The sequence below is a fragment of the Aulonocara sp. 'chitande type north' Nkhata Bay genome, linkage group LG13 (genome assembly GCF_057382095.1).
Source record: "Aulonocara sp. 'chitande type north' Nkhata Bay isolate Kocher_YH1m ecotype deep benthic linkage group LG13, A_spYH_male_GT1.1, whole genome shotgun sequence".
In the NCBI taxonomy this organism is placed as follows: domain Eukaryota; kingdom Metazoa; phylum Chordata; class Actinopteri; order Cichliformes; family Cichlidae; genus Aulonocara; species Aulonocara sp. 'chitande type north' Nkhata Bay.
In genome coordinates this window covers 7,980,772-8,004,236 of record NC_141356.1, presented here as the reverse complement: position 1 = coordinate 8,004,236, position 23,465 = coordinate 7,980,772, and the positions used below count along the sequence as shown (strand labels likewise).

The following is a 23,465-nucleotide window of genomic DNA, read 5'->3' as shown; positions in this document are numbered from 1 at the left end:
AACTCATTGTAGTTTCATTGTAATTGTAATACAAAAGAAGTATGAACTCATATTGAGACTCCCTTGCAGCTTCAGTTGCCACAAGTTAATCGTTTTTTTGTCATTCACATAAATAAAATCACTCTAAACAGAGCATGCAGCTGTGAATGCTTTTCTGTGTTTCTCTGTGTGTAATGCAGACCTCAACCACCATCTACGTTCGTATTGTGGATGAGAACGATAACGCCCCGGAGTTCCCCGAAGAGGAGTACGTCACAGTGCTGAGCGAGGGACCGGAGACAGTGGGTGCCACCATCGCTACGGTAACGGCCATTGACCCAGATGAGGGTTTGAACGGCACCTTGCGATATGCCATCGCTTCAGGCAACCTGATCCAGACTTTTAACATCAACAGCATCACGGTGAGACATAAGAGCAGTTATGCTGAAGCGTCACAAGCAGCAGCAGAAAAATGTTAACCTTCTGTTAATGCTGTGTTTATTTAGGGGAGAATTACCGCTGTGAAGGAGCTGGACTTTGAGATCAGCAACGGACATTATGCGCTGGTGGTCACAGCTACGGACCAGTGTCCAAAACCTGCTCTTCGCCTGACATCTAGCACAACAGTGATGACGAACACTCATATTTATATTTACAGAATAACACACACATAGAAATCCTCCCACATGCATTCTGCATTTTATCGAGGATCGCCTTCGTCTGTGTACCAGCTCTCATTTGACTCTCCCCTCCTGTCCCCTCTTTAGGTGTTGGTGAACGTCCTGGATATAAACGACGTGACACCCACTTTTCCCAGAGCCTACGAGGGACCTTTTGAAGTTACTGAAGGTCAGCCAGGGCCTCGGGTGTGGACGCTCCGAGCCAGGGATGAAGACTCCGGGCTCAACGGCAAAGTGGAGTACAGCATCACCGGTGGAGATTTCCAAAGTTCGTATCAGACTGATTTGCTGTGGTGACGGTAAACTGTTATGAAATCCCTCAAAACGTCTCTGAACATCCTGAGAACATTACAGTTATTGTGAAGGGCACCGTCTCGTAACACTTCCTGGAAACATGTCCAAAATGTCCTTGCAACATTGTAACCTGACTATTAAGTAACCAAATTTTATAGTCGTATAAAAGGGACGTGCAGCATTTTCACAACCGAGGCAGGGCGTTTCAGGGACATCCCCAGCGTCCTGTGAAGGTCTGGGACATTTTTCACCTTTAGTGAAGTAGAGAACCTTTAGATAACGTCACATAAGAAGCCTAGGAACACCCCCTTCTACACTGATATGCATCTCCACTCTCTTATATGTTTTTCTGTCAGACGAGTTCATGGTTTCCCCAGTGGAGGGTGAGCTTCGAGTGAGAAAGGATGTAGAGCTCGACAGAGAGACCACTGCCTTCTATAACATCACTGTCACAGCCCGAGATCTGGGAACCCCATCTCGCAACAGCTCGGTGGGCCACGCTTTCACACATAAGCACCCACACACTCTGCCATGTCTGTTACTGTGTGTTAAATGTGGCTTAGTTCTATTATTTGCTTACTATACACATTAACCACATGTAGGATACTATATATCACCTGAATGACTGCTGTAGTTTTTTTAATCTCTTTATGTCACATAACCCACAATATAAAAAAATCATAATAAAGTCTTGTTTTTATGGGTTTATTAATAGCTGTTCAACCAGCTTGAACTGAATGCCTTTATTTTTAAAGGTGGCTCTTATTTTTTTCAGGTGCTGGTGGGGGTTTATGTTCTTGATATCAATGATAACGACCCGGTCCTCCTTAACCTGCCTTACAACACAAGTGTAAGTGAAGGCGCGTCAGTACACACGTCTGTGGCCAGAGTCCGGGCGCAAGATGCAGACAGCGGACGCAACGCACTGCTCACTTATAACATCACTGCTGGCAACCAGGATGGAGCCTTCTACATCAATGACACAGTGAGAGAACTGGGTGGTGGGGTTTAGGCTGAAAAAGGTGGAGCAGGTGATGGAAGATAAAGAAGCATCCAAGAGCTTCTAGATTTAGTCCCAGATCAGTTTATCAGTTTAGTTTAACCTATGGAAGTGTTTAGGCTCCCTTTAATCTGCAGTCCAGCTAAATACATTAGCTGTGTATAGACTATAAATAAAAAGCTTATGTGACAGGATATGAATTTGTCTTTTTTTTTTAGATAAGGGTGAAATATGTCTCTTGTTTGTATCACAGACTGGTGTCGTCCAGGTCAACAGACCACTAGACAGAGAGCGAGTAGCTGAATACACACTCACCATCACCGTCAAAGACAACCCCGAGAATCCCCGCATCGCTCGTAGGGTAAGCTCACTCTCCTGTGTGCATTTGTTGCAAGTGTTTGCATGCTATCACCCTGACAGTTTCACAGAGAGACCAATGAACCCATCTGCCTGCAAATAAAATAGTGTGTCTTTGCAGCTTATCTCGGGAATTTAACTGCAAGCGTGGTTTTTAGGTTATGCACAAATAGTTGTTTCACGAAAGCACTTGCCATAATGTGAATGAAATGTAAATGAGCCCTTCAAACTCTGGGTGATTGCTTTAGTTTGAACGATGAACAAGGCACAAATGGGTAATATAGCCCTAAATCACAACAACAGTGACCTCAAGTTGATTTATATTGTACAATAACAGATGCCCACCATAACAGAGAGAAAACCCAACAATCAGACACGCCTACGAGCAAGCATTTGATGACAGTGGAAAGGAGAAACTCTTTTAACAGGAAAACTGCAACAGAACCAGGCTCTGGGAGGGGCGGCCAGCTTCTGCGTTGTGTTGGTGGTGAGTTCTGACTCACATGGACAAGCCAAATGCCTTCTGGAGAATAGATTTTATGGCCAGACGAGACATCATCAACTTCACCTGAAATCAGCAGCTTGATGTTTGAAACTTGACACAGCTGGGTGCTACAACAGGAAAATGATCCAAACACACATCAAAACTGGTTTTCCAGTGGATAAAGCAGTAAACGTTAGGCTTTTTGATTGGTGTTCCTAAAGCCCCAACCTTAACCCCATGCTTAAAACTAGCATGTGCCAGGAAACCAACTAAAGTATATGAATTCTACCAAATCTACCAAGGAGAATGGTCAAATATCCAGCCTAAGTTATGCAAAAGCTTGTTAATGTCTACCAAAAGCATGTATGCATGCTGTACTGGAAAAAGAAAACTTCGAAGTTTTAAAAGTTTAAAAGCCCATGTTTATCACAAGGTGACCTGGAGGCCAGCTTGAGGGAAAGGACCCAAAAGCAGACTCAGTAAGCTCAGCGATGAATTTACACTTGATTTATTCAGTGATATCAAAGCCATTTACAAACACCAAAACCCACAACAAGCCCACAAGATATTAAACAACTATTTACATGAATATGTACAATATGGGGAAGATGTGCGGAGCGTCAGTGAGGTGGAGGGGAGACTTCTTAGGGAAACTCAGGAGCGGAAGACGGGCACAGATGACTGGTTTAACCAGAACAGGATTACAGTCTCCTCCAGGGCACAGGGAGAACAGAGACAATGAGGCAAAGTGAGGCAGGAAATCTGAGGAGTGATTCAGTAGGTGTGGCTGCTTACTTGGATCAGAGCGGTTTTCCAATTGGGAGGCGTCGTCGTGAACCCAAGTGAATGGTTTTGTGGCAGGGAATCCAGAGCTTCAGTGGGCAGGGTGGAGGCAGTGATAGTGGAGGAAATCCACTGAGGGAGGTGAAGGAGATTGCCTGACTCCGCCTCAAGGTGGACCCAGGAAGAACACCGCCAGCCCCGACACACCCGCCACTCAGTTGTATGGTGACAAATTTACCATGACATTCATGCCCATGATGACTGTATATAAACCTTTGATCACAACTATAAAAGTTATATAATGTAACAAGTGCAAAGTGCAAACGGTGGATTCATGTAAGAAAAATAGAAAAACTTTCAATCTAAGGTTTTCTATGCCCATTTTGCTCTACTAGGTACAGTGATACGTGAGTTCAAATGAAGTTCATCTTTGAAAGTTACATAATTTTGATACTTTAAGAGTTATAAGACACTTCTGTTTATACCTATGTCCCACCTGTTTTTTGATACTTTACTTCCTGCATCGTGTTCATATGTGGTCTTTTTACTTAAAGCGAGAGTAACATAGTTCATCAAACTGCAGTTGTGAGGTTTTCTTTAAACGCACCATGCATCTGTGGGAAAAGGTGTGAAACTGTTCTTCTTGCCTGCAGAGATGTGAACCGCTAAGAGTCTGAATGCAGTCCATTAGTGCATGCAACAAAGTAGTGCAAAATCTGTCTGATCTGACGTCTGATATCTCTATATTAGTTTGCAGGTTGACTGACCTATATTTGTCTCTTGCTTGCTGTGTCACACAGTCTTCTAAGCATTTTCTTTCCATGAATCTTTTGTCCCACACACCAGGATTCAGACTTCTTGGTTATCACCATTTTGGATGAGAATGACAATAGGCCTGTGTTTACCAGGAGCAGCTACAGGGCTGAAATCACAGAAAACTCTGCTGCAGGTAGCATCCGTGTGTGTGTGGGTGTGTGTGTGTGTGTCTACCTTTGCAACCTATAACTGCATGGCAGAGCAACATGGTCTGTAGCACTGTCTAACCCACTTCCTGAATCTGTTTACACACAGTTCGTGTTCAGCAAAGGCTTTTTTTTTCACTTTGTCGAGTGATTTACAAATAGCCTTGTATTATAAATACACTTCAGATACACAAAATACATTTGTTCAAAACACAAATAACAAACACGTGACCTGGGGACAGTACAGAAGACTTCTTCCAAAAGTCCTTTACCTTGTAAGGACTGATGATCAATGTTATTTTTGAAATATTGTGAGACTAAAGTCAGCATAAGTGACAGGCCTAAATCTATCCCCAAACAAGGACTACTTTTTAAAGAAGAAGAGCAAAGAATTTTACGTGAATAATTTTCAGTGTGTAATAATTAAGATGACTTTTCTTTTTACCACATATTGATTTAAATTGGGAGGACAGCTTTTTCCTCATTCCTGACATCTTAGTCTGTCTTGTAGGAACCACTGTAACAGTTTTAAATGGACCAGTTCTAGCTGAGGATAAAGACATTGGACGTAATGCTGTGGTGAAGTACCGCCTGCTGGGACCCAGGGTGGACCTCTTCACCGTAGATGCTGATACTGGTAACATTGTGACTCTCCAGTAACAAGAAAGAAGATTTCTTTTTTTAAAAAGTGTGATGGTAAAGTCTGTATCTCCCTCCAGGTGTGATACTTGTGCGCCAGGGAGCAAAGTTGGACCGAGAGGCATTTCAGGAGCCTCGTGTAGAGCTGTTTCTGGTTGCGGAGGACATAGGAGGTTTAAACAACAGCGTACCTCTCACAGTTACCATCCTGGATCAAAATGACAACCCTCCTGTCTTTAGCCCGTCCAGTTTCAGCGTTCGACTTCCTGAAAACAGCCCGACTGGTGTGTGCATTGCTTTGTTTCTATGATCTGGGTCAGTGAGTGGGATGGGAGGAGGGACTTTGAAACAAAAGTATTACCCCTCCACTGTATGAGGTTTAGGGGCTTTTTGTCTTCGGTGTAGTGATACTTGATCACAATGTGTGTGTGTATATTTGCTCTCCAGTCATTACTTTGTCTCTTCCAGGTGTTGTGGTGACTCAACTGTCTGCCACCGATGCTGACTCTGGCTCTAACGGATGGCTGACGTATCGGTTGGAAAGTGGCGCAGAGGACCGCTTTGTGGTCGAAGCGCTGTCTGGCGCTGTCTTAGTGGGCAACACCACGCTTGACAGAGAGGAGCGCGAATCATACCGTCTTATCATCATAGCAACTGACCGCGGCACACCCCCTTTGTCTGGCACGGCCACCCTGACTGTTATCCTGGATGATGTCAACGACTCACGGCCACGTTTTATACAGCCTGTAACCGTGATAAACGTCAATGAGTCCACTCCGCCCGGTGTGGTGGTAGCCACGCTGACTGCCGAGGACCCTGATCTGCATCCGCGGTTGGAGTATTACATTATTTCCGTGGAGGCAAAGGATGATGGGAACAACCCAGTGGATGGGCTCCAGGAGTCCTTTGGGATTGATCTACACACAGGTGAGACATATATTTCTACCGCGTTGTATGTTTAGATCTAAAAAGCTTTACTTTGAGTAATGATGATGGATACCGGCTATATCAGGTCTTTTGTGTGTCTTTATATGGACTTTCAGGCGCGGTATTTGTACGCAACCCTCTCAACAGAGAGCTGGTAGCTACATTTGAGATCATTGTGTCTGTACATGACAATGCCAGCGATGTTATTGACAGGTCAGGCAGTGTTCCCAATGGTAAGTGACTCTTTAACCTTCAGTTTATTATAAGTGACTTCCTAAGTAGTTTCCACTTATCTCTCATATCATGATCTCCTCTACAGCAAGATTAACCATCAACGTGTTGGATGTAAATGACAATGCTCCTCGTTTCCGGCCTTTTGGAGTGACTAACTTCACAGAGAAGATTTTAGAAGGAGCTCAGCCAGGCACAACGCTGTTGTCAGTGTCAGCTGTAGATCCAGACAAGGGTCCCAATGGCCAGATCATCTACCAACTGCTTCACTTGCCTCGAGGGGGATACGTTAGACTGGAGGACCCTTCAGTTGGTGGGCTGTCGTTGGCTGCATGCTGTCAACAAACGCAGCATGCACCAGTTTTAGATTTGCTTTCATTTAAGATGCTGTTACTTGGAACATCAAATAAAACAGAATGCAATGATTTGCTAATCTTATTTTATTCACAGTATACAACAAAAACACATGTTTGAACTGAAATTTTTTTTTTTTTAATGAAAAATATTAGCTCATTTTGAATTTGACATGTCTCAAAGAACTTGGGGTGGTGCCACATTTTGAAACATTTTGCAACTAATGAAGTAAACTGAGAGTAAACTCAGAAGTAAAGAGGGCAGAGGCAAAAAAACTGCATCTGTAAAAGGATTTCAGAATAATATTCCTTAATTTAAAATTGCAAACACTTTGAATGTCTCATAAGCTACAGAACAAAATAAGAAACTATTTCTCTTAAACTGGTACATTTTCTCAGTTTAAATAAGTTTTCTATAATAATAATGGATTGGATTGATATAGCGCTTTTCAAGGCACCCAAAGCGCTTTACAATACCACTATTCATTCACTCTCACATTCATACACTGGTGGAGGCAGCTACAGTTGTAGCCACAGCTGCCCTGGGGCAGACTGACAGAAGCGAGGCTGCCATATCGCGCCATCGGCCCCTCTGGCCAACACCAGTAGGCAAGTAGGATAAAGTGTCTTGCCCAGGGACACAACGACCAGGACAGAGAGCCCAGGGATCGAACCGGCGACCTTCCGGTTACAGATGCGATTCCCAACCGCCTGAGCCATGTTCTGTTCTGTGAAAATATGGGTTTATGAGATTTACAAGCTACTATTTACTAGCTTTATTTTTTTATTTGACTTGTTTTTATTGTAATTGTGTTTATATTATACTTTTCCGTACTTGTTGTCATGCAAATTTAAAATCTAAACACAGGCTATAGTATATGAATGTTGACCGTGACTATCATTGTGATACCATTTTTTCTAGGTAAGATCGTAGCCAACCAGACGGTGGATTTTGAGCAGGTTCAATGGCTGAATTTTACAATTCGTGCTCAGGACCACGGCACTCCTCCCAAGATTGCTGAGCTGCCAGTTTATCTGCGTATTGTAGATGTCAACGACAACAACCCTGTCTTTGTACAACCGTCATATCAGGTATTAAAGAGGACGTTAAGAAACACGAACACAATTGAAGCAAATTTGTGTAGGACTGTTGCTTAAAATGTTTCTATATTCTCTGTGATCACTGCTTAAACTTGATATTTGTGGAGATTTTAAGAGCCTACCGCAGGAGAAGTACAAGCCTCAGGATGCCAGTGTTATTAGTGTCATTAGTTACATCTATGTCTAAATTAAATAAAGTACCAGCGCATGTGAGCCCGAAAAGGACAAAACACAGCAAACCGAGAAATAACAAAGTCATTAAATTATGAATAAGAGCACACAAAATCCATGAAATTAATTCACCACAGTAAACTGCCACCAGTGTATTAACTGTAAAAATGAGCTTGCTTTGCAATGTCATCAAGCATTGTACTGCATGAGTGTTTTTTTGTTCTTTTTTTCTTGTTTGTAGGAGGCTGTGTTTGAGAATGTAGACTTAGGCACCACCATAGTTCGCGTCCGTGCTACAGATGCTGATTCTGGCCTCTTTGCAGTGATTGAGTACAGCCTGGTAGATGGAGAGGGCAAGTTTGGAATCAGACCATCTACTGTAAGTGAACTCATACACCAGCAAAATCTGATCTAGTGTAAATAAAATTGCTTTATTTTTGTTTCTGCAATTAGAGTTTTGTTTTAGCATTTCCTAGAAAATCCAAAATGACAAAGCTTTGCTTAAAGTGTAACAAAAACATCTCAGAGTAGTTACAGTAAATGTAACATTCCACTGTGTGAGATTTTAGTGGAAAGGTTAAAGCGAAGCAATCCATAACCTTTGAACAGCAGGTTCCACTGAAAATGTGGAATTTCTGTCCTCTGGGGAAAAAAATAAACATTTATTGAGTAGTGAGGAGTGTTTTACTGTGTTATCTCTCCTGGCAGGACTGAGGAGCATACTACCAGGAAACACAAGTTTATGCAAAAGGATCTAAAAATATCTACAGTACATATTTGACCGTATTTGACTTCTGTTCTGTCATAAACACAGAGTCAACTATATGTTCTCCCAGTCAACACTTTTACTTCTTCCCCTCATCATTCTTTCTCTTCTGCGTTAGGGAGAGATCTACATCCTGTCCCCTCTAGACAGAGAGACAAAGGATCACTACACTTTAACAGCTGTCGCCCGAGACAATCCCGGCGACAGTCCAAACAAGAGACGAGAGAACTCTGTCCAGGTAGAAATCGTAGTTCGTGATGGCAAAAATATTTGGTTTACACATAAACAATATTGTAAATATGTCTTTAGTATTTGGGTGATTCATTGAACCCTTATGGAAATGAGAAATAGGCCAATTTTACAAGTTGTGTTGTCAAAGTCAAAAAATAGCAAATCATGCAAACACTTGATCAAATACTTATTAAGGGTGTCGACCAGGAGAATCTATGAATTTGAAGCCAATGCTTATCTTATAATATATATATAATTTTTATAATTTGAACTATTGTTTTAACTGCGTGCTGAGCTAAACTCTGCAGATCTTAAAGCCCAAGCTAATACTATCCCTAATATCCTTTTGCATTATAATGTGTCAAATCAGGTCCTGGTGACTGTTCTCGATATCAACGACTTTCGGCCGCGCTTCTCAGAGCGAGTGTACAACACCAGTGTGTTTGAGAATGAGCCCAGTGGTACTTCCGTGATAACAATAAAGGCTACTGACCTGGATGAAGGCGAGAATGGTGCAGTACTCTACAACATGTTAGGACCCCATTCAGGTATGAAAACGCAAGATGCAATAAAATCCTCAATAGGGTCACATGACTAAATCTTTTCAATGAACTATGCTTTGAATTAAAAGTTACTACCTTAGGTACAGCTTGAATTCTTCCAATAAATATCCACACTTTACTTTTTAATCACTTGTATAATTGGTGGAAAGAGAATAGTATCACAACTTTGTCTTCTCTTGCGCTTTTTCAGATGCGTTCTCCCTGGATCCAAACACAGGACTGGTGCGATCTCGACGTCTGCTTCAGTCGTCAGAACGTTTCAACCTGACTGTGGTGGCTACAGACCAGGGGCGTCCCCCCCTATGGGGCACAGCGGACCTGATCATCATAGTCATAGATGTCAATGACAACAGACCTGTGTTTGTTAGGCCTGCCAATGGAACTATCATCCATATCTTAGAGGTACCATCTGCATTCACAGCCTTCTTTAAGTCATCGTTGTCAGCATGTGCTTTTGCCGTACGCTTCTGTTGTGCGAGGATATATATGTCCTGATTTCTTTACTCTAGTGCTACTATAATGCTCAAAAGAAATGAGTCACTGGTTTTACTGTGAAGAGTTGAACTTATACTTTTACTTCCTTTTTAATACACTGCTAATAAAATGTATTTCATGTGGATTAGTCATATTTGTCTGACACTCCATCAGTATCATAAATGGCTCTAATAAAATAACCCTTATTGTGGTTTGGTTGTGGTCTTTCAAGAGTTGTTTATCTTCCAACTGAGAGACATCATACCATATCACAATATAGAAACCTCTCATAAACCACAGATTTCTTGCATTTGAGTAATATAGATAGGTTATTTAGTTCAAGTCACACAAACACTCACTGCCCTTCTTTGCTCTGTACAGGAACAACGTCCAGAACTGGTGGTGTATGAAGTGCATGCTACAGATGCTGATGAGGGGCTCAATGGAGAAGTGCGCTATGCCTTCCTGCAGACGGGAGCCGGTAACAGAGACTGGGAAAACTTTCACATTGATGCCGTGACTGGAGTCATTACTACTACTGCAAAGCTTGACCGAGAGAAGCAGGCCTTGCTTAGCGTGAGTCACCAGAGTTTGTTTGTGTTTTCAGTTGGTGTAATTGTAGGTATGTGACGCTAACCCTGTGCAAACTGTTCTCTCAGCTTATTATTGTGGCCCGTGACATGGGCCAGCCAGTGCCTTATGAGACCACACAGCCTCTGCAGGTGGCGCTGTCGGACATCGACGACAATGAGCCTGTCTTCCTCAAACCGCCTGTGAGCACACAGATCTAGGAATACATCATAAATGTGGTCATCTGTACATAAGAGATTGTGTTCATGTGTTTTTATGTAATATTTTCCCATGGTCTGTGTGTGTGTGCACTTCCCAGCGTGGTGGCTTGCCTTACCAGAAGCTGACAGTGCCTGAGCACTCCCCTCCAGGAACCACTGTGGGCAACATAACCAGAGCTGTGGACGCCGATGAGGGCTCCAATGCAATCGTCTACTACTTTATTGCAGGTCACTCGGTGCTTTACACACAGTAGCATGTTTTTGCTGTTAATTGTGATTTTTTTTCTCAGTCACTTCAATAACTGATGTAGCCAAAGTCTTGAATTTAGGAAGATTATAAACAAGTTTTTCTCAACTTATTGTATCTCTATTGTGTGGCCATATGAAAGTCCTTGTACTTCAAAAGCTTGAGAATAATGAAGACATTTGTATGGATCTAGCTGTCTTTGTTCGCTCTTTGAAGCTTCAGTGTTTAATGTGGCCAAATGTGTCTCTTCCTGAAGGAGGAAACAGCGACGGAAACTTTGGCTTGAGTCTAGATGGAGAGTTAAAAGTGCTCAAAGATCTGGACCGAGAGGAGATCCCAGTCTACTCCATCATAATCAAGGCTTCCAGCAACAAGAGCTGGACTCCCCCCAGGGGTCAGAGGTCATTACGGGCTAAAGCTCTGGATCCGGCTCAAGACCCCAGTCTGCTGGATGTCCGGATTGAACTGGAAGACATCAATGACCAGACACCACGCTTCATGAAGACAGAGTACACTGCAGGTAACCTGCTTTCCTGCATAAATCTGTATGATGGACTATGTGATGCCGACATTTACTTTATACATTTCTTTCTTGTTTTAGGAGTTGCAGCAAACGCCAAAGTGGGCTCAGAGCTTATCAAGTTGGTGGCTATAGATAATGATATAGGCAACAACAGCGTGGTCCAGTACCACATTGTTACGATCCGCTACTTCCACTCACAGAGCAACGGCAGTGAGGATGTTGGCAATATGTTCATCATCGGTGCGTTTCTATAATGCATTGCTGTAATGCAAATCCTCTGAAGGGAGAACCAAAATGCATTGTATTTTAATCTTGGGTACATTTTGACCTGTGAGAAAAAAGAAATTTAAGAAACTTGCACAACAAGTATTTCTGAATTCTAGAGGGCAAAAACACTGTGTAGCAATGGCGAGAGATTTAAAGTAAATGCAGATGTCAAATATCTCATAATAAAAACTTGATGAAAAACTGTTCACATATTGTTTTAAAAGATAAGGACGACTCTGTCACAAATGAGTAAGTTCAGACTTTGAACTCGTTTGCAAACAAATTATAGGAATTGAAATGGCTTCAATAAAACCGAGTTAACAAATAGTAACAGCGTTCTCACACATGAACATTTTGCTTCCCGTAACCATTTTCCCACGCAGACGCAGAGAAAGTTACTTAAACCACCGCCTATTTTCAGATCTTTTCTGCATGGTTTCAGTTGTACTGGTGTACATACAGTGACAAAAGTCTTTTTGCTCCCGAGTGAAGCAAATTTCTTACACAGAAACAATGCTGTCCCTTGATTTCCCCAGGTTTGACAGATGGCATCATCCGCACTTACGATCTCTTCACAGCCTTTAATCCCGGCTACTTTCAGCTTGAGATTTTGGCATGTGATTTTGCTGGACACAGCACAACAACTAATGTGAATATCTATATTCTCCGGGATGACCAGAGGGTCAAGATAGTCTTCAATGAGATTCCCGATTTTGTTCGTGCAAACCAGGAAGATTTCATCAACCTGCTCTCCAACATCACCGGTGCTATTGTCAATTTAGATGACATACAGGTTAGGCTTTCTTAGAGAAATGCTTTGATTTGTTTGCAGTGTGTAGATATCTGACATCTTTGACCCTTTTTTTCAGTTTCATGTGGACAAGAAGGGCAGAGTGAGCTATGTTCAGACTGATATGCTCATCCACGTTGTCAACAATCAGACCAACACCATCCTAGACGTTGAAAGGTCGTGTATGCACTAGCGCTCCAAAGCAGCGTGGTTGCACTTTGATTCACATACACTAGGAATAATAAGGCCAGTGCAATAAGGCCTTTTTTATATAAGGACTACACATTCTGAACCGATTTTTTTAATACTTTCCAGGGTTATTCAGATGATCGATGAAAACAAAGAGCAGCTGAGAAACCTGTTCAGAAAATACAATGTTGTGGATGTCCAGCCAGCTGTTGGGGACAAACTGCCAGACGACATCTCTACTCTGCAGGTGTGCAAAGCTGCCAACTCTGGAAGTCTCCAGCCTGCTGCAGATGTTATTTGGTTTTGGTGCTTTTAAGGTGTCTTTCTTTTTCTCTTTCACAGCTGGTCATCATTATCTTGGCTGTGCTGCTGTGCTTTGCGGGGATTTTGTTTGTCACAATGAATTGGCATTATCGCAGAGTGTAAGAATTTTGTATTAAGGCACATTTGTTTACATTGTTTGAAACTCGCTCAGTCACGCTACCAGTCTGAGCAGCTGATCAACATGTTTATGATCTCATAATGTGTCTTTTTGTTTGACGCAGACATGAGAGGAAGTTGAAAGCAATTGTCGCAGGATCAACAGGTGAGAAGCAGCTCGACTGATGGGACGGTCCCTTTATCTGTTGATCAGGAAATGACTTTGCTATCTGCTGATGTACAGTACAAAATATCAGTTAACTCAAAGCTGTTTTTCCATTACATTGAACTTTCCTCTACCTCACAGGAAACCAGGGACTAATGGATATCCTGGACATGCCCAACACTAACAAGTACTCCTTTGAGGGGTAAGATAATAGCTTTATTTTTACATTTTACTGGCTAACATTATTTACAAGAAGTTCTCACTTACAACAAAGTTCTCACTTGATGTTTGTTTTTTGACAAGTTCTGTTTTTTCAAAGTCTCACTTGATTTTTGTTGTTTGACAACTTCTGTTTTTTCAGGCATGCCTCTCCTTAACTTAGAAAACAATAAACAAATAAATGCTTAATAAGTGTATTTATTAATAATATAACAGAGGAGGTTAACAGACACTGCAACAAAGGACAGAAGAAGAGCAGGGCACAGGAGGGAGACAAGACACTTGACAATAATGAAAGACAGTGATACAGGAGGGGAAGTAAAACTAAACACTAGACACCACTAGATTTTATCAAAATAAAACAGGAAGTAAGCGCCATAACTAAACGTTTTAACTTAATCTTAAGCTACAAGAGGGAACAAATTAAAAGGACTAAATTATAACAAGAATTAAATGCTCCAAAATGCTCAAGAAAATAAAAAGACCAGTATACAAAACTAGTGAACAACCTAAAAAGTTGAAAGTTAAAAATCATCGTCCTGCAACCCCAAGAAATATTATTGGAATTTAATTCCCCACAAAACCCTAAAGTGTTGTTTTAACGTGTGACAGCAAGACTAACATGTTAATTAGTAAGTGTTAAGTGTAAGTAAGTGTTATCTCTGCATAGCTCCGGGCTAGCTGTTTCCAGTGTCATTATATCAAACTAAGCTAACTGCACATTAGCTTTATAATTAGCTTACAGACAAAATAGTTGTAAAAATCATAGTTAACTGCATTGTCATGACTATTTGAGCTGTTTTCACCATAATTAGGTATCCTCAGCATTTCTATAGCACAACAAATTATGAGAAAAGAGACACATAATCCAATCATTTCTTTCCTTTCTCCATAGATCAGGAAGTTCATTTGAATTAACCATTTTCTTGAAGCTTATTTTGATGCCTTCAAAGGCAAGGTCCTTTGTATAACCTCTCACTGATGGATTTAATGCTTCTGCAGGGCCAATCCAGTGTGGCTGGACCCATTCTGTCGCAACCTTGAGTTGGCTGCTCAGGCTGACCATGAGGATGACCTGCCTGAGAACCTGAGTGAGATAACTGACCTGTGGAACAGCCCCGCACGCACTCACGTCAGTACCAACATCCATTTGTATTTCTCAATAACACCCCAAGTATATTAATAGATACAATTTTGCTATGTGTTTTAATACTCAAGAGATGTAGAATATGGGAGTTTGTATCGTTTACCATGAAATACTCTACCATAACGTTTTCATCATTTGTTCTCACAGGGCACATTTGGTCGAGAGCCTCAAGCGAAACCTGAGGATGATTGTTACTTGAGGGCAGCAATTCAGGAGTACGACAACATTGCTAAACTGGGCCATATCATGAGAGAGGGCCCTATCAAGGTGAGACCAGGAGTAATGCACTCACACATGCGCATACTTTCTTTTTTATTTTTGCTCCATCCATCTCATAATTGTCGGGACAGTTTCTTTTCCCAGAACTCAAGCCTTCCCCTATTTTTAAGAAGTGGAGGAGGTCCTGAGTATAAAATATAGAGGCAGACCCTGAGGACTCTATTATAGGCTTTTAACGTGCCTTCAGGGATAGGCCTTCCTGCTCTGGATTCTTATTTATCTGTCCTGTGACAGCGCGGGTGTGCAAAGGTGGATGGTGTTACATACTATGTTTGATCATGACTGCCATCCTGTCAGGGTTCCCTGCTCAAGGTGGTCCTGGACGACTACCTGAGACTGAAAAAGCTCTTTGCAGCACGGCTTGTCACAGCATCCACAACCGAAGGAGACATCTCATCTGTCACTGAGGTGGGCTACAAAAAACGGACGAGCTCTCTGCACCTGCTGAAGGTGTTCCTGTCTGCTGGAGAATGATCTTCTGTTTCTCTCAGTTCCCTTTCTGACAGCTTGTCTGAGTACTCTGACATGATTCCTTCCTGCTGGTTCTCCTTTCTCGTGTACTGTGAACCAGACTTCAGGTCAAACAGAGTTTAAGCTTAAAATTTGCTGATTATTTGTTTCAAGTGTTTTTCTTCCAGTGACCTACTAATTTCACTTCTGTTTCATTCCACTGATTTACTCCTTTCTAGCACCTTGTCAAAGCTATTTCTTTGTCAACCTAATGCATTTTAATCCCAGCATTAATAGCTAGCAGCTTCATTCACTCTCCCTCTCCTCTCCTGTCCTCCTTTAACAGCTGATCCAGAGCGATTTGGATGACGAGGACGATGAGCATCTGGGTATGGGTGGAGGTCGGGGCACTCTCCGTTTCAAGCACAAGCTTCCTGTGGAGTTGAAAGGGTCTGAGGGTGTGCACGTGGTCCACGGCAGCACAGGCACGCTCCTCACGTCTGACCTCAACAGCCTGCCTGAGGACGACCAGCGGGCCCTGGCACGTTCTCTGGAGGCACTAAATTCTGATGGGGTGCTGTACTCTGAGCGCAACGCCCGTACAGAGTCTGCAAAGTCCACCCCGATGCACCGCCACAAGGATGGGGACACCCTGTCTGAGAGTCCGCTGGAGATCACAGAGTTATGACTAGCCGAGGCCTCGCTGGTCTGAGAGCAAACCACGACTCGTGTGTGTGTGTGTGTGTGTGTGTGTGTCCTTGTGCCTTCACACCGCCACCCTGATAAGTTTGGGAAGGACTGGAGGAGCAGTGTGTGTAGTCTAGGGAACATCATCATCGAACGTCAGTGCATCATTGAGACATCCCGATAAAGGACGAACGCAGCACTGGGTCAGCGTCGGTGGATCTTGCATTGGAAACGGTCCCATGTTGGATTTTGTCAAGAGATGGTTTATTTAAAAAGAAAACATATTAATAAAGGAAAGTGACAAGCTTGACACTTTCCTTCAGCGAGACAGAAAAAAAAACTGGTTTCATCAACTTTTATTTGAAGAGCTGAGTGGAAAAGAGGGACTAAGCCTCCCTGTGGGAGAAGCTTGTTGAACCACGACCTTAAAATCGTCAGAAGGTGCCTCATTCTCACTAAACTTTTTGAAGGCATGCCTGGACTGCAGACACTCACACAAACGCACACACACACACTCAAAATAAATAAATAGAATAAAAATGATGCTACACACACTCAGACCAGCGGATGGCCGTCAATGGGAGACTGAGACAATAACAATTCCTTATCACGCTGATATTTTTCCTTATTGAAAGATGCCTATGTCTGTGTTGAATGAGATATTAGATGTTGTTGTTGGGACTTTATTGATGAACACTTTATGGATACAGGGGAACCTCTGTATTTTCCCAGTGATGCTCACGGAGTGGCGTTTTCGCCTCACACAAAGGGATGAGGAGGCCTGAGCTCTTTTTGATCGTCTGAAGAGCAGCAGAGAACATTCAGACTCTAGTCCAGCTCACTTTTAAGAGCATAACTGTGTCAGTCACAGTTAAAGCAAGAACCTGCATAAGAAGAGGAAGACTTCTTAAATGATGAACATGGTGGATGAAGGATGACTTATCTGGTACTGGGGTTACAGGGAGTAAATAAATCTTTGATATTAAGGGCAGTTAGAGAAAGCCTTGATAAAGACTTATAAATGGGGGAAACTATGAATTATCCCATTTTCTAGACATAAAGAAGGCATTGTGCCCAGAGACTTTACACTGCCACCTGAGGGAGTAAAAGTCATGCTCCAATGAGCAATGTTTGCTTTATTTTTTTATTTTCTAGAATATGTGACGGAATTAAAAGATATTTTTGAAGAAAAAAAAAATATGCTGGCTTACCAAAATCGGTAGGGAACAACTTTGGATGTTTGAGTATGTGTATTTTGTGCTATGGTGACATGTCGTTCTGTTTTCCTTTGCAGGACAACTAATGCGGTTTCTGATGAGTGGTGTGTTTTAAAAAATAATGATTTTTTATATTCCCATTTTGTAAGTTTTTATTTCTTTGTCATTTTTGTCACCAGCCCTGAGATCTGTGTTGGGAAATGTTGTGGGATGGTCTGTGGTAATAAAAAGACTTATGCAATGGCCTCTGACCTCAATAGATGTTGCCATATGTCTGGTGTCTGATGCAGCAGAACGAGCTCAGGCAGGAACAAAAAGCTTGGGAATCTGAAAATAAACATTAATAAACCTAAATATTAGTCCCCCAGTTACCTCACAGTTGACGTCTGTTCTACCCGCAAACAAAAGCTTAAGTAGGAACATAACACTACAAAAGAAGACTTAGCAACTGTGGTGAGGTGGTAAATACTGCCTCCTAGTGGAACACACCTGGTATTAGGGAGCAAAAACATACAAGTAATTAGTTTGCACTCCAATCCATCCTTTTATTGTTATTAGATTACATAGAAAATTTTTCATTAATAATAGCTGTCAAAAAACTGGAAGGAGGCATTAGAAGACGTGATGTGATGTCTCATCGGCCTGTAGCGGTTCCTGATGTCACAGTGGTAGCAGTGGTTGACATCTTCTTCAGAGTCCTGTTCAACTGTAGGGACACAAGAAGTGATCATTAGTCCTGTATTCAAAATCTTTTCAGTGCGGGGCAAACCAAAGGAGCAGGTGATGTTTTTAATTTTAATATTAGAGACAACTGTTTAATTTCCAAACTTTTAATATTCAAATTAGATTGTTACACCTTGTAATAGTTAGCATCTGAAACATATTAAATATTTTCCCATTCAGAGGCATTATGGACGATTGCTTACCTCCTCAAACTTGTGGATCTGTCTGATGAAAAAGTCTCCATACCGACGAGCGACTTTGGTGTCGGCAATGTGGATCATGTCCTGTGGGGAAAATGCCATCAAATATAAAGTACAACAAGCCACATCCACATATCTAACTTCTGTAAAACTTAATTTAAATCTTATGCTTAATTTTACCCAAACTAAACACCTGAGGCATTCCTCAGAGCCATCCAGCCCTGTGACATGCTATTTAAACAGCAGCACAGAAACATCAAAAAGAGCACTTTCATTTAAAAGATGTTCACCTTGTCAATGTAAAAGTCGACCTCAGACGCAGACTGGAACTCTCCGTCCAGCGCTGAGATGCCGCTGGTCCACACCAGATTCTTCATCTTGTGTTTGAAGACGAGCAGCTGAATGCGGAACTCCTGCTCTGTCATGTCCAGAAATCCGGCCAGCTTGGCTACTGGCATGGTGGTGTACAGCTTCAAGAAGCTACAATGACATATTGTGACTTAGATGACATGTATAAGCACTCAGACACAATCTAATAGTTCATGTAAAGGATTTAAATATGTAAAGTGTGGCAAAACGTTTGGAGGAGATTCAGGATATTTTTGTACATTACTCCAGCTTTTACAGGTAAAACTACAACCTCCACATACTCACAAGTTGGGGGACTCACCTTCGAATGGTGGAGAGCTGGGCCTGCTGCTGCACCTCCTCAGCAAAGACCTTCAACTGCTGTTGAAAAGGTTCTTTGTGGTAGTTCGGGTGGACGTTGTCGTAGTTTGGCACTACAGGTGACAAGAACTTGGGACAGGCAAAGCTGAACAGCTCCTCGAACACCTGCAGATCTCTGAGATGGTAAAAGTAACATTTGCATCAAAAGAAATGTTTGAGGCTACGAGCACAAATGCTAATAAAGTCATACATTACTGATTCCATATCCCATAAGCAAAGCTCCACACTTTATATAACATTCTACATAATACAAAATCATAACAGTAAAACAGAAAAGGACTGACTCACAACTTAAACAAATATGTTGTAAAGCAAGGCAGTGAGTGTAGGTCTTACCCCTTTTGCATGCGGAGCATCTTATCTCCGTACTTCTCCCTCAGCTGGGTGTGGATGCTCTCGTCGATGCGCATCGGGTACATGGTCAGAGCGATAGCCAGCAGGCCGTGCATCTGCTCATTTTGTTTGTTAATCTGAAGAAAACATATAGGTATTATGACACCTGTTCCAAACATAATACTGTTTGATCATCCAACACAATGAGAGTGCCTGATTATTATTCACATGTCAAAGCATTTTAAAGAAAATCAGCGCATCCCAAATGTTGCTGTCTGAAGTTCTCTCACCACGTTCTGTACAGACATAAGTAAAAGAACCTACAGCTAAAGATAAGACAATAAAACCACTGCTGTTACTGACCATCTCATATTTATACGTTGACCTCTGGAACATGTTTCTTGTTCTCTGGATATAGAGCAGGATGTTAGCAAAGACTCGAATGGCATCCTGGTAGCGCCTCATCATAAGGTAGGCAAAACCCACATAGTAATATGTGGTGATTTGGCACTCTGGAACACGCGAGTACATACTCTGAAAGATAGGGAGAAAAAAAATATATGCAGAAATATGAATTACAGAGAAAATGAGCAGTTTCATTTTTTAATGTTTAATTTCAACAGATCAGCCAAACTTTATTTGTTGCTACAAAGGTTGATTTAATAGAAACTTTAAACTCTGAGATGAAATGAATTATATGACCCCGTGCTACTGAAGAACTGAGAACTGTGAATTATGTATTTGCTTTATAAAGTATTATAATAGTTATTCATTGTTAATGTGTCAGGTAAATTAATGAGTTCCTTCTTTTTTACTGCAACTTCACTTTGCCCACATTAAATTTCATGAGCATAAAGACTGATAAAGCAGAAACTGTGTCGAGTCAAATTATCACAAGAATCCTCGGAGAATATCGTTTGTTTGTTTTAAATTAAAAACATCAGTATCTGTCAGCATTGTATCAATCCTTCTAGGACAAGAGGAAACAACACCAACAACACATTTCCATAATGACACTCAATCCCAGCGCTCATCATCACTAGTGGGAGCAGACCAGACCTCTCTCTACATGAGGTCTTAAATAAGGTCGTACCTTCTTATTGAGCTCAATGTTCTCCAGGACTTTGATGGCCTGGTAATAGTCACCAAGCAGAGAGTGAAGCCTCAAAAGCCCGACCAAGCTGAAGTAACCCAACATCTTGTACAGAGAGTGACGTCCATATTCTCCAGCCACGCTTTCTGGGTCTCCTGCATTACAAGAACACATAACATGTTCACGACCTATACAGTCCTGGACTCTAAAGCCTTAAATTGACATAATTCAAGATTTTAAAATAATTAGGTTTCTATGAATACTCCATTGTTTCTATAAATATCATAAAAACACTCTTCTTTACCTCCACTTGTGTAGACCTCAAGCTGACGGTTGATGTTGCTCTTGTCCACCAGGGAGTGGAGAACATTGAGGACACTGTGGACGTTCCAGATCTTCGGGTTGCTCCTCAGGAACTCAATTTCCTCCTCAGACTTTTTGGCTGTCTTACAGCGGTACTGACTGAACGACTGAAACTGAAGGTGGAAGAGATGTTTGTTAGTGGATTTTAAATATGCTTTCTAGCCACGTGGACTAGTGATCATTAAAGACCATGAATATCTTCATTAATATGTCACCTATCTGGTGCTTAAAGTAATGATAACATTAACAACAACAGCTATCAGCCCTTTTCTTTATTTGGATCTTATTGATTGTTGAGCATGCACTCTAAAAACACTGTAATGTACCTGGTAGATAAACTCATCAATGATGTCCCAGAGCCACTGGTTTGGCAGCTCCAAGGGGGCCGGCCCATCAGCATCTGTTTAGAGTCAACAATGATCTCATATAGCTGCTGTTCTTGTACTAACGGATCAGAGAAAATGTATGGACAATATGTGCTCCTTACTGAGAATGTAGTTGAAGAGGTTGCAGTAATTGTAGTAGGACTCAAATCTCTGGTCCAAAGTTGGTCCACCCTGATTATACAGAAAATATTTTTTTCCAACCAAATTCTAGAAAGTTTTTTGGACAGTGATAAAAAAGACACAGACGACTGTTCATATTTAGCAGCTACTCACGCTGACTTTAGCGTAGATGTGTCTGTAATAGAGTTCTTTGTAGAGAATGAGAAACACGGCATCTGCAAAACACAAGAGACAAAAACAACATGAAACATCTCCACTGAACCACACAAAGGAGGCCTAAAACTCTTATAAAATCTTAAATATATAAAATAAATAATAATAATCTTAAGCGGTGCAAGTTTATCTTTTTTTTTTTAAATCACACTCAAACAATAAAGAATAAAAATGATACTATCCATACAAAATCAAAAGTAGAACAAGTAATGGATAACGCTCTCACCATTGCCAACAAGTGATGCGATGGCCTCAGCCTCTGGCCAGGGAGAGGTCTTGAAGAAACGGTCAGTCAACTTGTTCCAGCTTAATAGGTAAGAGCATGAAAAAGTCAGCATATTGATCACGCACGGTGTGAGAGTTATGTGCACAGAGTTAAGTTTACCTGTTTTCATAGACGTCCTGGATCTCGTAGATCTTCTGCTCAATGCTCTCACTAGACACCCGGTTGGACTGCAGCTCATAAACCTTCTGGTCAATCAAGTCAGAGATGGTTTTGTGGAAATACTGCAGAAAGTTCTTGATCACCTCTGGGATGACATGGTAGGTCTGCTGCTCATACTGCCTCTCGTAGGCAAGGTCTGCTTTAGGGTCACCTGCAAGGAAAATTAAAAGAACATCCTTTAATCTGCTCTAAAAGTTACTTATGTTGTGTGACTGACTAAACAAGAGGATTGTATCTGTAAAAATAGATAGTATGAGTATAAAAGGGATGGTTATTTGTATACTTACCAGTGTGCAGATCGTAGTCGTTTGTGTAGGAGTAAGGATCGTACTGTAAGGAAACAAAGCAATCAGGCATTTGTTACTGATACAGCTACAGCATCTGATATTGATCTGCCCAGCGAGAAACGACCACCTGATCGATTATATAGTGATATTTTATAATAATAAAAATGCACTAAAAAGAGTTACAGACAATTAGCTACTTTTTTGGTTGCATTGTCTTAAAGCAGGGTTTAAGAGTAAATTTATATCACACTAACTCATTGAAGCCACTGTTATACTATGCCGGTGGAGTCGAGCTAGCTACACAGCTACCTAGCTAACAGTGTGCCATTGTTATTGCAGTCAAAACGTACAAATGTCTGATGGAGTAAATGTGTACTTACATCCTCTTCGTCGTGGTATGACATTGTATTAGCTATTAGTCCAAGCTAGTTTAGATGCTGGAGTGAAAAAAGAGAATATGTGCTCAATTAGCTACCGCCGCTAAACCACGCAGCTGGCGGTGGAGAGATGGGAAGAAGCGGAAGGAAGTAGCTGTGACGTAGGAGTGACACGCATCGTAATTGGAGCACTATGGGAAATTGAGTTTGTTGTTCACGAAAAGAAACACTTGATTCTCAAACTTTCGCATATCTCTTCTAAAAGCCAAAAAATATGTAGAGGGTGGTGAATTTAAAAACGAATAACCATTTCTTTCCGCGTTTTTTTCTTCTTAAGTTTCTCTTAGGGAATGAAACCTGTGTAACTGAGAACAAGAGCAAGCTAGGGCTCTGATTAGGGTTTCATAAATGTATTTTATGAACCTCATTGTTTTGCTAGTGTCTGTTCGTGAGACGGCATCTGTCCATTTGTTTACAGCTGTGCTTTTCACTCACCATAATGTATTGTAAAGATGACTAATGATACTAATTCGGCTACACCAGTTTTGACCAAACATATATTCGGGAAACAAACGGACTCTTGGCGAGACATGCCTTCCTACTGAAGGGCTTTTTGTGCAGGTACTGAAAAACAAACCACCAAGAGGAACAGATATAATTTGAGGCTTTATGTTCTTATTTGTCACGTTTCTTTGATTCTTGCACAAAAAAAATGTATGTTGAAAACTCAGCCTAATTTTTCTAGTGGAGAATAAAATAAACTTGTGGAAAACACAGTACGCGGAGTTCTGACAAACGCAAAAGTCAGA

The 23,465-nt window shown here is 41.5% G+C and overlaps 2 protein-coding genes across 2 annotated transcripts in view; one reads left to right on the top strand and one right to left on the bottom strand.

Annotated features, from left to right (window-relative positions):
* The window catches only part of cdh23 (cadherin-related 23), a 197,426-nt gene extending 179,794 nt beyond the window's left edge, over positions 1-17,632 (top strand). The window contains exons 38-69 of the mRNA XM_086258526.1: positions 180-401; positions 486-605; positions 747-927; positions 1,310-1,443; positions 1,729-1,938; positions 2,207-2,314; positions 4,424-4,526; positions 5,051-5,176; positions 5,259-5,462; positions 5,647-6,105; positions 6,222-6,338; positions 6,425-6,649; positions 7,612-7,781; positions 8,203-8,340; positions 8,846-8,965; positions 9,329-9,506; positions 9,712-9,923; positions 10,377-10,571; positions 10,655-10,768; positions 10,885-11,014; positions 11,290-11,553; positions 11,635-11,796; positions 12,360-12,616; positions 12,693-12,790; positions 12,929-13,049; positions 13,145-13,224; positions 13,348-13,388; positions 13,530-13,590; positions 14,610-14,739; positions 14,902-15,021; positions 15,331-15,441; positions 15,830-17,632. Of these exons, the coding sequence (XP_086114652.1) occupies positions 180-401; positions 486-605; positions 747-927; positions 1,310-1,443; positions 1,729-1,938; positions 2,207-2,314; positions 4,424-4,526; positions 5,051-5,176; positions 5,259-5,462; positions 5,647-6,105; positions 6,222-6,338; positions 6,425-6,649; positions 7,612-7,781; positions 8,203-8,340; positions 8,846-8,965; positions 9,329-9,506; positions 9,712-9,923; positions 10,377-10,571; positions 10,655-10,768; positions 10,885-11,014; positions 11,290-11,553; positions 11,635-11,796; positions 12,360-12,616; positions 12,693-12,790; positions 12,929-13,049; positions 13,145-13,224; positions 13,348-13,388; positions 13,530-13,590; positions 14,610-14,739; positions 14,902-15,021; positions 15,331-15,441; positions 15,830-16,171 (5,253 nt within the window). The 3' untranslated portion in view covers positions 16,172-17,632. The remainder of the gene's footprint in view (positions 1-179; positions 402-485; positions 606-746; positions 928-1,309; positions 1,444-1,728; positions 1,939-2,206; positions 2,315-4,423; positions 4,527-5,050; positions 5,177-5,258; positions 5,463-5,646; positions 6,106-6,221; positions 6,339-6,424; positions 6,650-7,611; positions 7,782-8,202; positions 8,341-8,845; positions 8,966-9,328; positions 9,507-9,711; positions 9,924-10,376; positions 10,572-10,654; positions 10,769-10,884; positions 11,015-11,289; positions 11,554-11,634; positions 11,797-12,359; positions 12,617-12,692; positions 12,791-12,928; positions 13,050-13,144; positions 13,225-13,347; positions 13,389-13,529; positions 13,591-14,609; positions 14,740-14,901; positions 15,022-15,330; positions 15,442-15,829) is intronic.
* A 269-nt stretch (positions 17,633-17,901) lies between these two features.
* eif3l (eukaryotic translation initiation factor 3 subunit L) lies at positions 17,902-22,814 on the bottom strand. The gene is made up of 15 exons (XM_086258527.1): positions 22,660-22,814; positions 22,280-22,322; positions 21,933-22,143; positions 21,774-21,853; positions 21,488-21,549; positions 21,316-21,385; positions 21,155-21,228; positions 20,770-20,941; positions 20,466-20,620; positions 19,736-19,906; positions 19,376-19,509; positions 18,981-19,154; positions 18,601-18,790; positions 18,314-18,394; positions 17,902-18,093 (listed from the first exon to the last, which is right to left on the bottom strand). The coding sequence occupies exons 1-15, from the start codon at positions 22,681-22,683 to the stop codon at positions 18,022-18,024; spliced, it is 1,713 nt and encodes a 570-aa protein (XP_086114653.1). The 5' UTR covers positions 22,684-22,814; the 3' UTR covers positions 17,902-18,021.
* Positions 22,815-23,465: the final 651 nt, after the last annotated feature.

What these genes read in the sequence shown, in the direction of transcription:
- eif3l (XM_086258527.1), bottom strand. Translation starts at nt 22,683, where the DNA reads ATGTCATACCACGACGAAGAGGAT. An exon ending in CATACCACGACGAAGAGGAT is followed by an intron (nt 22,323 to 22,659) that starts GTAAGTACACAT and finishes GTTTCCTTACAG; the next exon opens with TACGATCCTTACTCCTACAC. An exon ending in TGAGGTCTACACAAGTGGAG is followed by an intron (nt 20,621 to 20,769) that starts GTAAAGAAGAGT and finishes CTTGTAATGCAG; the next exon opens with GAGACCCAGAAAGCGTGGCT.